Source organism: Micrasema longulum, unplaced genomic scaffold (assembly GCF_059751315.1).
Source record: "Micrasema longulum isolate JH-2025_06_02 unplaced genomic scaffold, ASM5975131v1 h1tg000037l, whole genome shotgun sequence".
Taxonomy (NCBI): Eukaryota; Metazoa; Arthropoda; class Insecta; order Trichoptera; family Brachycentridae; genus Micrasema; species Micrasema longulum.
Window position 1 is genome coordinate 545,690 of NW_028277244.1, and position 16,173 is coordinate 561,862.

The 16,173-nt window shown below is 31.6% G+C and overlaps 1 protein-coding gene and 1 long non-coding RNA gene across 5 annotated transcripts in view; both read left to right on the top strand.

Annotated features, from left to right (window-relative positions):
- The window catches only part of LOC148285393 (THAP domain-containing protein 2-like), a 143,319-nt gene that overhangs the window by 93,946 nt on the left and 33,200 nt on the right, over positions 1-16,173 (top strand). Inside the window, exon 1 of one of the 4 annotated variants that reach the window (XM_088225635.1) lies at positions 14,541-15,293. The exons of the other annotated variants lie outside the window; for them this stretch is intronic. Within the exon in view, the coding sequence (XP_088081761.1) occupies positions 15,136-15,293 (158 nt within the window). The 5' untranslated portion in view covers positions 14,541-15,135. Of the gene's footprint in view, positions 1-14,540; positions 15,294-16,173 lie in introns of those variants that run through there. 4 annotated transcript variants of the gene reach the window in all.
- LOC148285395 (uncharacterized) lies at positions 4,615-9,561 on the top strand. Its single transcript, XR_015822189.1, has 3 exons — positions 4,615-4,758; positions 8,820-9,003; positions 9,282-9,561. It is a non-coding gene; the product is annotated as an uncharacterized LOC148285395 (long non-coding RNA).

The following is a 16,173-nucleotide window of genomic DNA, read 5'->3' on the forward strand; positions in this document are numbered from 1 at the left end:
GAGTTCATATCTTTAGTTTGAATCCAGGATAGTGCATGTTTCTTAAAAGACGGAAAATTTTAAAAGTTTGGAATCAATGAAATATTATCAGTAAAAAAAGAATTAACAATTTTTGGGCCTATAAAATATGCATGTCTCTGTGCGAGCCTCGTTTTACAATGTGGTATTTCTAACACACGATTCCTTCGATCTATTTGAATTACTTGTAAATAAATTTTGGTTCTTAAAAATATATTTTAAACGTTGAAAACAATATATTTGTCTTAGATCTAAAAGTTTAGCTTCTTGAAACAATGGAAAGAGGGAAAAGTGCGATTTGATGAATAGGTATAGCTTTTCTGTCACTCTCTTGCAGATGCCTCCCCGAAAACTGTGCGAAAAATACAACGGCACGTCGGACTGATTACGCCTAACTAAAATCAATAAAATCGAGGTTTTGCAGTCTTGTTTTCCGCACCCCAAAACTGGACCGATTTTTTTTATAAGAAAGAGTATCGGAAAAAAACCATGGTTTGGCACTTTTACAAAAATGGTTATTTAACTTTTAAGGGTTTTCAGTCCTGGCTCCTTTAAAGACAATTTATGAACTACTACTACTACCATCACGCCATTTCCCCGTAGGAGTAGGCAGATAGAATGGATCGCCACACACGTCTATCTTGGCATACATTTCTAACTTCTTCCAAATTCATACATGTCCTTCGGTTCTGTCAGCTTTTGACATTACCAGACTTAAGTTATACGCAACTACTATGGGGAGCAGGATATCAAAATGACATAAACAGACTACAAAGACAACAAAATAAAATATTAAAGTTAGTATATGACCTTCCCTATTTAACTGCAACTAGAGAACTTTTTAAACAAACTAAGCAATTAAATATAACTGAACTCTTTCAACTAGAATGATTAAAATTTATCCATAAATTAGCCACTAATGTAATTGTAGACGAAGAACTAAAACTTGTAAAAAATTGTAGTCAACATGGACATAATACGAGAATATCAGACAAATACCATACACAACTTTCTAAAACAAGACAAGGACAATCAAGACTAATGAACCAGGGACTGAAATTATACAATAAACTACCAGACAAAACTAAACAAAAGACTCAGACAAACTTTTCAAAAGATGTAAAAAAAAAATATTTTGAACAACAGAGTATAAATGAAAAATGTATATATTATTTTATGTTAAATAAATGTAATAATCCGTAAGGGTTTATAAATAAATTTTCAAATAAAAAAATATAAAAAATTTAAAAAAAGATTTTGGTTTATCTGATCATGCCACGTCTTCCTTGGGCGTCCTCTTCTCACGTTACCGTTTGTTTTCGCCATATATACTTGTTTTACCATTATTTCGTCGTCCATTCGTTCTACGTGTCCAAACCATTTCAGAGACCCTTTCTTAATCTTATCAATTATACTTGACCCAGATTCACATTCTCGCCTGATTTCATTAATCGTTACCCTGTCATACATTGATTTGCCACACATTCGACTAAAAGATCGCATTTCCACCGCGTTCACTCGGCTTTCATCCTTCCTTTGCCAGTTCCATGTTTATAAGAAAAAACTATTGGAACACGCTAATGTTATATATTTATAATATCTATACATATACTGATATACAGTCAATGTTAAATATTTCTAGTCTACAAAAACGTGGAACTAATATTGACTCCATTTATATATTCGGCATACTAATAATAATAATGTTTGGATAATTTTAATTGCGCCATTTTTTTGAAAATCACCTCAAGAGCGCTGTACAATAAATAAATATCCCAACACGTCTTGCAGCTACAGAGCGCATGGACGGTTGGGATTCTAGTTCCTCGTCTCCAATTATGATATATTACAGTTATGATATATATGAGCTAGATAACAGAACGTCTTGCGGCTACAGAGCGCATGGACAATAAGAAATCTAGCCCCTATTTACAATTTTTTATTTAAAAAAAATATTTGACAATGAAGTCTAGAGTTTAAGTTTAAGTGATATTTTAAAAACGAAATAAAAAGCAAATTTATAAAATTAGAAGTTAGATAACAACAAGTCTTGCAGCTACTGAGCGCATGGACGGTTGAAATTCTAGACCCCATTTACTAAATTTAGCTATTTGATAACCTTTACATAATATGATAAAAATAATATGATAGCTAACATCACAAAAAGTCTTGCAGCTTCAAAACGCACCGACAAATGGAATTTCAACAACAGAAGAATGATTTTAAAGAGTTAATAATAAAAAAAAACAATGTACAATATCGTTCTAGTAAATGCCCATTGGGCGTATATTAAAATAAATATACAAATGTAGCAAAAATTATCAAGATACGCAGCAGTTAGTGTACCTATTTAGTGCCCTATGCACCATTAGGTGCAGAATGGGAATTATGATAAAACGTTTTTTATTCATGTATCGTGTTCGCACACAAATACGCAAAAATATTTTTTTATGAATCATGTTATTATCAATAATGAGAATACGTTAGTATCCCTACTTATTAATTTTTTGGCACTGTTATGTTAATTAAAAATTTAATTTGAACATCACAGCACTATAAATGTTTTTAGTCAAATGGAAAAAGAATTATTTTCTTATTAATTATAATCCAACAGTTTGAGATACGTCGCAAACGGCGCGGCAGGATGAATCGTCCAAATCCACACGGAACGGTAAAATTAGGGTGGATTGATATACATTATATTATTGTATTTATTTTTAATTTACCCAAGCGGCTGCGAGTGGAGAATGTCGGCGTCCTGGTGCTGTGGTTATTGCGTTGGCATTGCACTAAATAATTTATTTAAAAAAATATATATATATTACAATAAAAATTATACATATACAATAGTAAAGCTGACGACAACTCTGTTAACATTCTATTGTAGCTTTTAAATTCCTACCATATAATAAATAATAATTAGATAAAAAAATGCATCGCTCATACAAGGTGTTCATTAAACCCTGTCACATCCGAAACCACGGTGATCAGTATGAGCAAAAAGACATATTGGCACATTAAAATATTTTTTTAGAACGAATAAAAATTCTAAAAAATGAAATATCAAAAACAGCAAATGGTTGTTTATTTCTGCAGGGAAAAAACGAGGAGGGAGGAGGGGGGAGTCTGATACTGCGCCGCGCTCCCATCACTTCTCCCCTGCAGAAATAAGCAACCGTTTGTTTTTTTAAATATTTTATTTTTAAAATTTTTCTTTTTTTTAAATATTTTTTTAAATATGCCAATATGTCTTCTTGACCATACTGATCATCGTGGTTTCGGATGTGACAGGGTTTAAAGAACACCCTGTATACTTATAATTGACTTAGGTATAAGTGTACATTTTAAAAGCTGTGAAATAAATATTGTCATAAAAAAAACAACATATTTAAAATGTGTATTTTTTTTTTTTATTAAAAATCAATCCACTCTATGTTATTTTATCGTGCCGGCGGATATTGGCTGTTTTCACACCATAGTAAAAAATCCACCCGGCCGCGGCCCAATAAAATATTAGATTGGTTTTTAATTGTATTGTTATTATTTGATTTATTTAATGGCAGGCAAACGCACTAACCGATACACCATGAGGCCGACTACTGAGAGTTGCCACTAAATAAATAATAATAAAGAATATAAAAAATCAATAATCCACCCTAAACTGTATCGTGGAGAATTTGATGATACGTATAAAATGGGCCAATCAATCTTGAAGATTAATAAGTGTTTGATAATTTCTTTCATACGTAATTGGTGCTGTGTTAGGTTTAGTTTTTGTTTGTAATATTGTCTAGATTTATATTAACATAGCACTGTGTGCACAACATTAAATTTAAACAAATAAACAAATAAACAAAATAAACAAATATTCATTATGATTTTTTTTATTTGTGTCTGTATGTATGAAGAATACAGTTATGAGTGAGAAATAGAACCAAAATCCTAGACGCGTGTTTATTATATTATTTTGTATTTATTTAAAATGTATTTAGCGGCCACTCTTAGGTAAAATCCTGTAGAGATTAGTCGGCCTCGTGGTGTACTGATTATTGTGTTTGAATGACATTATATAAATAAAAATAATTGAAAATATGTAATTTCATAAATATCAATCCAATTTATGTTATTTATCGTGCGGCGTGGTTTTTCGCCATGGTGTGGAATGGGCCATGACGCGCTCTGACCCTTTAAAATTATGACGCAGAACGATCAACTCAAGCCCAGTGTTCATGCCCACCGCGCATTTTCGTATTTAGTCATTCTTTAACCGCCAGCGGAGCGAGACGTGCGCTTGACGTTGAGAACAGAATCCAAAATGCCCGCTTGTCTCGTGAGATCGTGTAAAAACCGTTCGGATAAACATGGCAAAAAGGATGGTATAACTTTTCATTGGTAAGTGTATTGATTTATTTAAAATGTGTTTGAAACACCTAAAATATATTATATTAAAATATGTCTTACTGGCATCGGCCTATTAATACACAGACGCGCCCTGAGCCCTAAAAAATGACGACACTTAGCTGAAGCCCAACCGCTCACTGATGCCTGACGCGTATTTAGTCGTTTTTTGACCGCCAGTCGGGTGTGACGTGAGCTTGACGTTTTTCATCGAAACCAAAATGCCTGCTTGTATCGTGAAAGCGTGTAAAAACCGTTCGGATAAACATTGCAAAATGTATGGTGTAACTTTTCATCGGTAAAGAATTAACTTGGGTTAAAATAATTTATATTAAAATATAGGTATTCTTTATTTTTAATGTAAGACTACGCCTTGCGGCACAAAAGCGAAGCTCTTCTTTCTAACAGGGATGCACTGTTAGGAATACGGTTTTAAAAATATAATAAATATGAGTTAATATTATTTTAGAATTTCCCAACGTTCGGTAAAATTTTAAAAAATAGATAAAAATTCAGTGGTCTTATTCTGAACGACAGCAAAATACGATTTTGTTTGTATTTGACTGAGATGGATATATGACGACTAACGAACTTACGAAACGAAATTGTGACAGAAAAATTGATTTGAATGCTGTTTCAAAACATTAAAATACAACGTTTTTTTATATCTCGTCGAATGCAGCCTAGCAGCTCAATCACAACGGCCGCACTTGTCGGTAAAAGGGAAATATCACATACTACGAATACCGACAAAAATATATGAGATGCGTTTAGAAAAATTAATTGTATTTTCGGTTACAAACAAAGTTCGACATTCACACGAATCGTGACGTATTAGGGCCGTGGCCAACGCAATGGACGGTTTTCGCCGGAATTCAAAATAACATACTAATTACTAATAAGCAGTAAAATAATAATTTTAACTTTTCAGTATTTTTTTGGTTATTAAGTTTTAAATATTTTTGAAAAAACCGTGACATTTCCCTATCACTGACAAGATAAAAATATAAAAATCCTTTTTTATTTTTTTTATTTATTGTCTGCATCACAACAGACCAGAAGGCCCAATTACAGTGGTGAATTACATCGCAGAACACCCAAGCTTAAAAAAAATCACAGTGATTTTTTTTTGTTCTCACCGGGAATCGAACCCGAAATCTTCCGCGTGTGAGTCAAGTGTCTTGACTAGAGTCGCAAAGCGGTAAAATTACCCAGGTATTTTTACCAGATTTTGGTAAAATACGGTAATTTTCAATAAAAAACGAATTCGACGTACTAATTTTTATTTTTCAAAGATATAACAAATACGAGTAGCTTTGTTTTAGGATACGTTACATGACAGTAAATACCAAGTTTTTGAAAACCGGTGCGTCATATATTAGTTTTTTACTGAAAATTACCGTACGTAATTTACGTAGTTTTACATCCATAGTCTTAATTACTTCACCACTGAGGCGTATATGGATAAGTGCTGTAGTTCCATCACAAATAACAATCGACGTGCTTAAAAACATGCCAACCATTTGAGCGATCACAATCAACAATAATAAAAATGCTTTAGGTATCGCAGTCATAAGTCAACGCGTGTGTAATCTCTAAATCAACGCTCGTGTCGGTTTGTTTTTTGTTTTCCTCGTAAATAAATACAGTTCATTGGCGAAAAATCGGCGTTTGCTATAAAAAAATAATACAATATATTGTATTTACAAAACAGTAAGGAGTATCTAATACAAAAAAGTAAAAATTAAATTACTATTACTATGGCGACTGCATTTCTTGACATTTGGCTTGCCAACCGCCGGCTAAATGCAATAAATAACATGATAAATATTAATGAAAAAAAAAAAAATATTTTGGAATTTTCCATATTTACGCCGGTGAAATTCAAATATGTGATTGCGCAGCAGGTTTATACGTCGCGAAACGTAACGGAACGTATGTTCTATTGTGATCGCGAATACGATAAACAACCATGGTGAGGAAATTGTTATCATCTTCATACTTGTCATATACTTTTGTATGGGTACTATTGTGTACCATATTTATTTGTATACTTATTTTTTTAATTACTTTAATTGTCATTATTGTTTTTTTTTATTATTTTTTTTGAGACAAATTAATTTATTGTATTTAATATACTTATATTTTGTACCTTTTAAAGAAAAATATAAATAAATCATTTTCCTTTTAAAATTTTATTTGCACACATTGTTCAATTATTTTTTTATATCTAAATATGTTTTTATACAAAACTGCTGTGTTTTACATATATAGTATTTACGTAAAATAAACTTTTATATTTAATTTTTAAGTTTTTCACATTGTATTAAAATGTTTATATCATTTTTAATATGTATCTTTTTAAGGTAAAAGGCACTGCGTGCAGTATATATTAATAAATAAATGTCGCTTATTAGCACGTCGATAGTTATTTGTGATAAGGACTTTTTATCGACGTGATGTGGATCGTGACAAACATCTGTGATTAAGCAGCTGGTATAAATAAACAAACTTAGTAAATATGAGAGCGTTTTCGTGTCATTACTTTTTTGAATATTTTACTGTGTAGGGCGCGCTGTGTATTAATAGGTCGATGCTTATTGGTATATTGGTAAATTACAGACGACGCGGTGTGACGTGTGACGTGTGACGTGCGCGCGCGCGTCGCAAGAGCCTCTCAGTGATAGGCAAGAAATATTATGTACACCGGAACCTCTTTATACACATTTTTTTTCATAATAATTAATGTATGTTTTATTATAATTACCAAATGCAGAAAATACAAACAATCTTTTGAATACCCTTGAAATTAATTATAAAGAAAATAATGCTGATATTGATATATTTAACGATACTTACATGAAATTATTAAAAGAAAACTGTAACGCAATTTATGAAATCAAATTTATTTATTTATATATACGCCCAGTGGGCATTTTTAAGAACATATTTATGCATATAAATATATTATAAAGGAAAGTAGAAAGACACAATGGTATATATAAGATTTAGTGGGCGCGGAAGCGGGAGAGATGTGTTTATAATTGAATTTGATTCAGTGATCGTTTGAAAGAAGACAACTTGTTATCAAAGAAATCAAGACTGGTATGTTTGTTGGCGGGCCTAAGAACTCTGGGCATAGGGGAATGAAAACCATAGTTAGTTATATGGTTATCGGTTTAAAGAGTAAGTTTTGTCTGGGGTTTCTGGTTGGTATATTTAATTTTATTGATCAGGCTAGTAGTTCAGGCGTATCAAAGAGTGAGCTGAGAATTTTAAATAGGACAGGAAGGTCGGATTTATTTCGACGGTCTTGAAGAGAACATATATTTAAGCTAGTTTCTAACTCATTTTACGTATATTGGTCTCTGGATAAGCCCAACCTCCAGCCTATCTTTCTTAAAAATCGATATTGAACTGATTCAATATTTTTTATGTGAACATCATAATATGGAGACCAGATAACAGAGGAATACTCTAGACTCTAGGTGCACTTACGTTAGTTAGATAAAATAATTTGTAATAACCCGCTAGTATAATTAATTGTAATAACTTTCATAACATTAAAATAATTTAATTAAACTGGGCAATTAAAAAAAAATAATTAAAACAAACGAACAAACCATCACGCCGTTTCCCCGTAGGGATAGGCAGAGACGATAGAACGCCATATCACTCTGTCTTTGCATGCAGACTTTTCTTCCTCTACATTCATTATCATTATTTATCCTTACTACGAAAGTGATGCCAATACCACAGTAAATTTTTTTTATTGTATAAGGAAAGAGCACGAGAATAGAACTTAAAACAAAGAAGACAGAGACGCCGTTCTGTGGCCGGTGTATGTGCGAAAGATAAAAAAGAAATGAAGAAATTCGTTCAATTAGTCGGTTATTGGCAGTAAGCGAGAGTGCACGCTGGTTATATGAGCGGCGTATTTATGATTTTAAAAATTTATTTTGCGATAAAAGGCCTAAATTATGTTATACTTTTCATTAATTATGGAAAACGAATTATTTAACAAAATATTTCTATTTTTTTTTTTTTTTTAATGTCTGAACTTCAGAATATTCTTTATTTTGCTTGTAGTAACACGATGTTACATCGTATAAAGTTATTTTATAGCACATCCTTTTAAGAGTAAAATCACGAAATGATTTTTATGCAGGGAAATATATCTACCATTTTTTTACACGGTACAGTTTGGAACTTATTTATTTATCTATTTCGTATATTTATTATACTTTCATGTGTAAAGGGGTTCCGGTGTATTTTAAAACGATAAAATGTCAATTAATAACAAAAGGAAAATCGTTTATTCTATTTCTTCCACTTTTTTTTTTTTTAATCAAAAATTTCAGGCGTCATACTCAATCTATTAACATGAGCTAATATTATTTCAGTATCCCCCGAGATCCAGTAAAGAGAAATAAATGGATATATGCCATAAGAACTTTGAGGAAAGAATCAGATTGGTTTCCAACAAACACAAATGTTATTTGTTGTAAACATTTCGATAAAAACTTTTTTTACACTACGAAAAATGGAAGGATACAATTAAAACACGATGCTGTTCCTTCAGATATGGTTTGTATTATTTTATTCATTCATTTGTTAGAGGGATAGTGCCTTTAACAAAATAAAATGTACGTGTAAAATACAAGTTAATAATAAAAAGGAATTAATGCCTTTTCAAAATCTTTCCTGCATCGTTAAATATTATTTAAAATATTGATTTGAATTCAGAGACTCGAGTTAAAAATGTCAATATTAGAGATTTATCATATCATTTCTTAGTCCATGTATACATGAGACAGGCGAGTGACAAAAATGGTTTGAAAAAGATGACTTAAATATGATTTTAGTGTCGGAACTCCTAAATCGGGCCAAACAAGAGTCGGCATTCCAACTGTACGAGGTAGTAAATATGTATATTTCTAAACAAAATAAATATTACTCGCTATTCCATAAAATGAAGTATCCGATTATCTAAATCAATTTCCGTTAAATCCAATAATTACGTCAGCTTGCCTACCACATACCGCACACCGCATCTGAGGACATAAGTCTCCTTGGCGGTGCCCACATACACGGAAAATTTGCTCGTTGTCAAACGATAAAAGCTGCCCGAAGGAGCTCTCTGAAATCTGGTAGCCTTAGCATCTTTGTTCTGAAAGAAAGTAATCCAGAAGTACATTATATGTACTTTATTTGATTGAGAAAAGGGGGAAGTGAATTCTTTACTGACTGAAATTCAATTGATTGAACATGATTTTAGCCGAAATGATTACAAATTTTTTTAAAGCCTTGAAATTCTCCACCAGATCAATTATTTATTTATCTGCGGCACTGTTCTTCTTCAGAAAGCTTGCCTCCTATTGGACTGGGAAAACTGTAATTTTTTAAAAGTAAAATATAAAAAAAAACAAATGGTGTCTTACTTCTGCAGGGGAGAAGTGAGGGGTGCGCGGCGCAGTATCAGATTCCCCCCTACCCCTCCTCGTTTCTCCCCTGCAGAAGTAAGCAACTATTTGCTTTTTTTATATTTTATTTTTTTAAATTTTATTCGTTCTAAAAAAATATTTTAATGTGCCAATATGTCTTCTTCCTCATACTGATATTCGTTGTTTCGGATGTGACAGGGTTTAATGAACACCCTTTATTATTGATATTTAAAGCATGACTTTGTGGCCAAAATTTTTACTAAATGTTAAAAATATTTGTTAAATTGTTAGGGATTATAAAGGTATAATAGTTAAAGCTATAGAAGAAAAAAAAATATTTCGTTTTAATAAATTTTAAATTATTATATTTAATTTCACTCTGAACGTAACTACACCGTTATATATAAATAAATATTTTTTAAATGCCACAACTTTTTTATTTATTTATAAAACTTTTGTATATTACGTAAATTGTGCATGTGTGGTCAATGGTACTTTCTTCCAACCAACCAATAAAATAAAAGTTTTGTTTATATAATTCAAGTTACAGTACAAAACACATTCAAGAGAAAATAGGCCCTTTTTTCTCTTGAAAATAGGCCCCTCATTCTCTTCGTCAAGGGCCAACCAGAGAATAGGGTTTTATCACTCGGGAGGAATATCGGATTTAACCTACTCTACAAATAAAATATTTTTTAAAGATTCTCCTAGTATTTATATAAACCCTTATAATAATTATTTTCATTCATTATTTTCTATTCGAAAATAAGGTCTTTCGAAAACGATCGTTTCGTAAGTTGGTAATAAATTTTGTCGCAGAAGTTCACGAGTAATGCATTCATTTCTAATGTTGGTAATGCCGCAGGCCACACGCTTCTCCCCTGCAGAAGTAAACAACCATTTGTGTTTTTAAATATATACATATTTTTTAATTTTCTCCGTTCTAAAAGTTTTTTTAAATATGCTAATATGTCTTCTTGCCCATACTGATCATCGTGGTTTCGGATGTAACAGGGTTTAAAGATCACCCTGTATGCATATCGTATATCACAATTTTATTGCCCTTGTTTGTCTTTACTACATAGTTTTATGTTATTTTTATTCAATTTCTTGTATACATATTTCTTCATGTAACTGTTGTAAATGGTTTAAGCCGTATATATAATAAAAAAAAAAATATGTTTAATATAATCTACTCTTAGGTCAGCATTTGATTCAGGCAGAGGAAAACTTCTCGAAATCCGGCGCTCCCCAAACACTAGATTTGGAGATCGTGCTTTTGCCGTTGCCAATTGCCTTAAAACTTACAAATCATCGACAGTCCCAGCTAGTTCAGATTTCAACTAAAATCTCACTTCTTTAAATTATCATACCCTAATTTTAAATCAGAAAATATAAAATGTCACTTTAGTTTAGTTAGAATGTAAGTTTAAGTATTGTAAAGCGCCCTTGAAGTGATTTTTCATGAAAATGACGCTATACAAATCAGCCAAATATTATTATTATTATTATTATAAGAAATATACTCATTAAATTTATGCCTCATATTTCATTGTGTATTTTATTTAACACTTTCTTTAATAAATTCGTAAGGTTTAAAAGTAATAGCGCCTTATTTTGAACGTTTTGAAGTGACTTTTAACTTATTTATATAAGTTTATGTTTCGGTTTCGGCAAAAATCAGAACAGCACCCGAATTTCGATTTAAGTTTCGGCTGAAAATCTTGTTTCCGTCGGTTACTAAAAAGTGTACATATTTCTGTGTACAAAAAATATGTGTATAAACATACATATGAAATTAAATTAAACTTTAAAAGTAAACCAAACGCAGCTTAGTTCTTCAATTTTTTCATGAGGTGATCAGTCTTACGCCTCAGGTGGCAGTCCAGGAACAATTAAATATTGCAGATCATAAAACGTCAATAGAATCAATAATCGATGGTAGGCGAGCGCGTAAACCACGACACAAGGAGGCAAACTTATCTCCACTCGATTTCTGTATTCAGGATTTTTGTATGAATGTGGAAGAGGCTAGGATTGTATGCCAGGATAGACGTGTGTGGCGGTCCATTCTCTCTGCCTATCCCTACGGGGAAATGGCGTGATGGTAGTAGTAGTAGTAGGATTTTTGCCCGAGAGCAGTAACCGAGTCAGTTAACAGAGAAAACAAACGAGAATTTATGAGAGTTACCTTCGACTGTCTACAAGAAAAACTGATATTTATGTACGAATATGAGTATATTTGCATGCACATTGAAAGTATCGTCGGTAACCTATAATTGAACATGTTTAAAAGAAAAAATGTACGCATATTCTTCTTTTCATACAGAAACCTTAATTTTACTTTGTAGATAAAATTTAAGATAAATGTTTACTTCCCATTGTAATAGGGGTCCTGTAGCTTAATCACAAATAACTATCGACTTGCTAATAAACGACGTGATAACAATTTCTCACCATGGTTGTTTATCGTATTCGCGATCACAATGGAACATCCGTGAACACCTAATATTAAATGTCAAAATATTTACGTTTCGCGACGTATAACCCTGCTGCGCAATCACATATTTTAATTTTACCTGAGTAAATATGGAAAATATTCCAAAACCGCTATTTTTATTTATTTTATTTTTTATTTATTGTGCCATTATTGCTTTTATCAATTTTTCTCCCTTCTCACAAAAGCAGCAAATAAAATATAATTATTAGCATTTTTTATAGAAAAAATAATTAAGGGAATGAATAAAATAAAAAAAATATAAAAATTCAACCAATGAGGAGAAAAACAGAATCTAAAAACTCATTGAACAAGGGATTGAAGCTGTACAGTGAGTAACCTGAAGAAATAAAAGAAATAAATAGAAAGGAATGAAATATTAAAAATAATTTTGAAAAAATTGTACAATTGTTCATCATTGTACAGCTATAATCCGTCGTACAATGAGTTTTGAGACTATTTTTCTCCTCATTTATAATCTTATCTTTTTGTACCCCCCGTTTCACATGTATGTCATTGTTGGTTAATTTTTGTTATTGATTAATGTTAGTAAATATTTGTATTTAACTACTTACCGGCTTTTTATATCTACCTGTTTCTACAAAGTATTCACGAAAAAATACATAAATTACATGCAGAGTTAAAATGGATGCAAACACCACCATGTCCGAATATGCACTTGGTGGTGTTTGCATCCCCTTTAACTCTGCATGTAATTAAATTTTATTTCTTAAATACTTATTTAGATTGGATTTTAACAAATTTAGTAGATATAATACTATTAGGAGTTATAAAAAAAAACCCATTTGGGACCGTACATAAAAAGAACAGATTTTTGTGACAATACATATTTTCATACATAGTTAATACGAGTACATCCGAAATAGTAAGAAAACATAATGTAAAAAACACAAAACACAGTACTTAACACGATCTATATAAATAACATTAATAACTATGACTATCAAAAAGATTTATGATGTAATAACTTTTTTTTTTTTTTTTCAATTTTTCGCTTACAAACTATAATTAATAATAAAAATAACGTGACCTCACTGGGGTTTCCCGTGCCGAGGACACTTAACAATATATTTTTTTGAAATTACATTTGAGAATAAACAAAGAAGACTAACTTAAAAAAACAAAGATAGTCAACAAATATTCAGACAGTTTTAAAAACAAGGTATTTATTTATGTACATCTATATTATTTATATTACAAAACACACAATAAAACTAACATTTATATTACAAAACACACAATGAAACTAACATTTATATTACAAAACACACGAATATAAGTTATTAATTTTAAAATACTTAGTACACTTCCACTTATTTATTTGACCAATTAGCGCTTTCACCCTCTAATGGGCATCTTCAGACTGGTGAATATTGTGCAGTGTAAGGATAACTTATATAAAACTAAATATTATCTTAAGTGTAGGTACATTTAAAAATAAGTTGGAAATATACAATACGCAATATTTCAATGGAACAGAGTGAGACAAATCATTGAAACAATAAAAAAAGATTTATGTAAAAAAAAATAATTGCGACTATTTTGGTTTTGCTATTCGGCTATTCGTTTTTAAGCTCATTTCTTTTTAGTATAATCTTCATCGCCTCATTTTAAATAGTTCGTTTATTTATAATTTCCTATTTTATATAAATGTTACTACTTTTGTTGCAGTCTGCACTTTTTGTCACCTCTTGATTGATTATTTTTCATGTTTCGTAATTAAGCTCAATAAATATTTATTATTGCGATTGGCATATATATATATATATATGCTTAATTTTTATAGCGCCGTTTTTGTGAAAATCACCTCAAGGGCGCTGTACGATAAATAAATATCCCATCACGTCTTGCAGCTACAGAGCGCATGGACGGTTGGGATTCTTGTTCCTCGTCTCCAATTATGATATACAGGAGCTAGATTACAGCACGTCTTGCAGCTACAGAGCGCATATACAATAAGAAATCTAGCCCCTATTTACATTTTTTTATTTGACAATAAAGTTTAGAGATTTCGTGATATTTAGAAAAAAATTAATGAAAAACAAATTTATAAAAATAGAAGTTAGATAACAACAAGTCTTGCAGCTACTGAGCGCATGGACGGTTGGAATTCTAGACCTCACTTACTAAATTTGGTGTTTGAAGCTAGATTACTAATCGTCTTGCAGCTACAAATTGCATGGATGAGTGAAATTCTGGCAACTTAAAATTATCAATAAATTTACAAAAACAAACATTGAGCATAATAGTAAATTTGCCAAGTGTTCGTGCTAAAGAGTAAACAATAAAAAACTAAACAGATAAAGCACTTCAACACTGTGGATAACATTACAGATAAAAATATCCGAAGGGTAGCTTTTGTAGTCACTAGTCACTGTCGCAGTATCGCACATGTGCCAACACATGTTATTGCTGAATTCCTAGAAGATGGTCCGGTCCACGTGTAGTTGCCGAAGGGGGGAAAGAAGCCTATTGTTCCAACGACTTTGTATCCATTTTAGTCTGTATCATTTCGTTTTATAATGAGTATGAAATTCCCTCTCAATTTTATTTATATTTTACATTATTATTAAACAAACGTGTGTATGAGAGTGGTTTGAGGATTGACGTATCATTTTGTATGTACGAGTATATTGGACTTGGCGTATGGCAACGTCGCGTTTGTGTACGTATATCGTTAGCCGCTAACCATTGAGGTATATAACTAGACTAATAAGCGTCTAAAATATAGTCCCTCAACCTGCAGCCAATCGGCATATGTCTGCTGGAACTGGCTTTAGTCTGTCGCGAGCGTTCCTCGGCTACTTTGAACTGTCGTCCCTCTTCGCAGTAACTAAAATGCCGACATGTACGCTACGGTACTGCACAAATCGTTCTGGAAAAGATAGAAAAAGTGATGGTATAACCTTTCACCGGTAAGTAATGTTTTTGTCCTGGTAAATATTTGTTTAAAATAGCTATTTTTAATGTTAAAAAACGTTTTATTTACGTTTCCAGTACTTATTAGTCACTAGCTACTTCTTAGCTTTGTCCTGCTCAGTTAGCCGGGCGTAAGTGAGACAGATTTAGGGCTGCCACTCAGCAAAAGCTAAATAATGAAATGAATCATAATGTACCCATATTTAAAAAAATAAATGATATCAATGTGCTGGTATTCTGAATCTTCCCTACCCCCGAGAGAGATCAATTTACCGATTTTTTTTTTCATGCGTTTACTTTTTGCTTTATATCTGGCCACACTGATGATAAAACGTCAAATGATTATAAACACGTGAAATCAAACATGATGATTTTCATTGAGAACATCATTGCGACCTTAAGCATTACTCAAAAAATGCCTAGACTTCCATATTCCCTTCTCTGAAATGTTCTCCGTCTCTGATGTAATTTGTCTATCTTAATGACTCTCTAGGAGGTGAAATCCAGTAGTGTGTCTACAAACATTTAGACAAACTCAAATTATTGTAATAAAACCAACTGGTTCAAGGAGAAGTTTAAAAATTGGAAATTGTTTTCAGGCGTTTCCCAGTTATGTGAAATAATTCGATTAGATGAATCTATTCACAACAATAAAGGTTTCAGCTCTTTAACTTCACTCAAATCAACTGATGGATGAATTGAAGAAATATGAATGTTCAAATATAGGCAAAATAGTGAATGTTACACAGTGTGTAAAGTGGCCACTTAAACCAGCCAATGACTGGTCAAAACCTTTGTAAGTGCCTAGACTTACATATTCCTTTCTCATAAATGTTCTTCATCTCTGTTGTGATTTGTCACACTTAATGAGGTTGA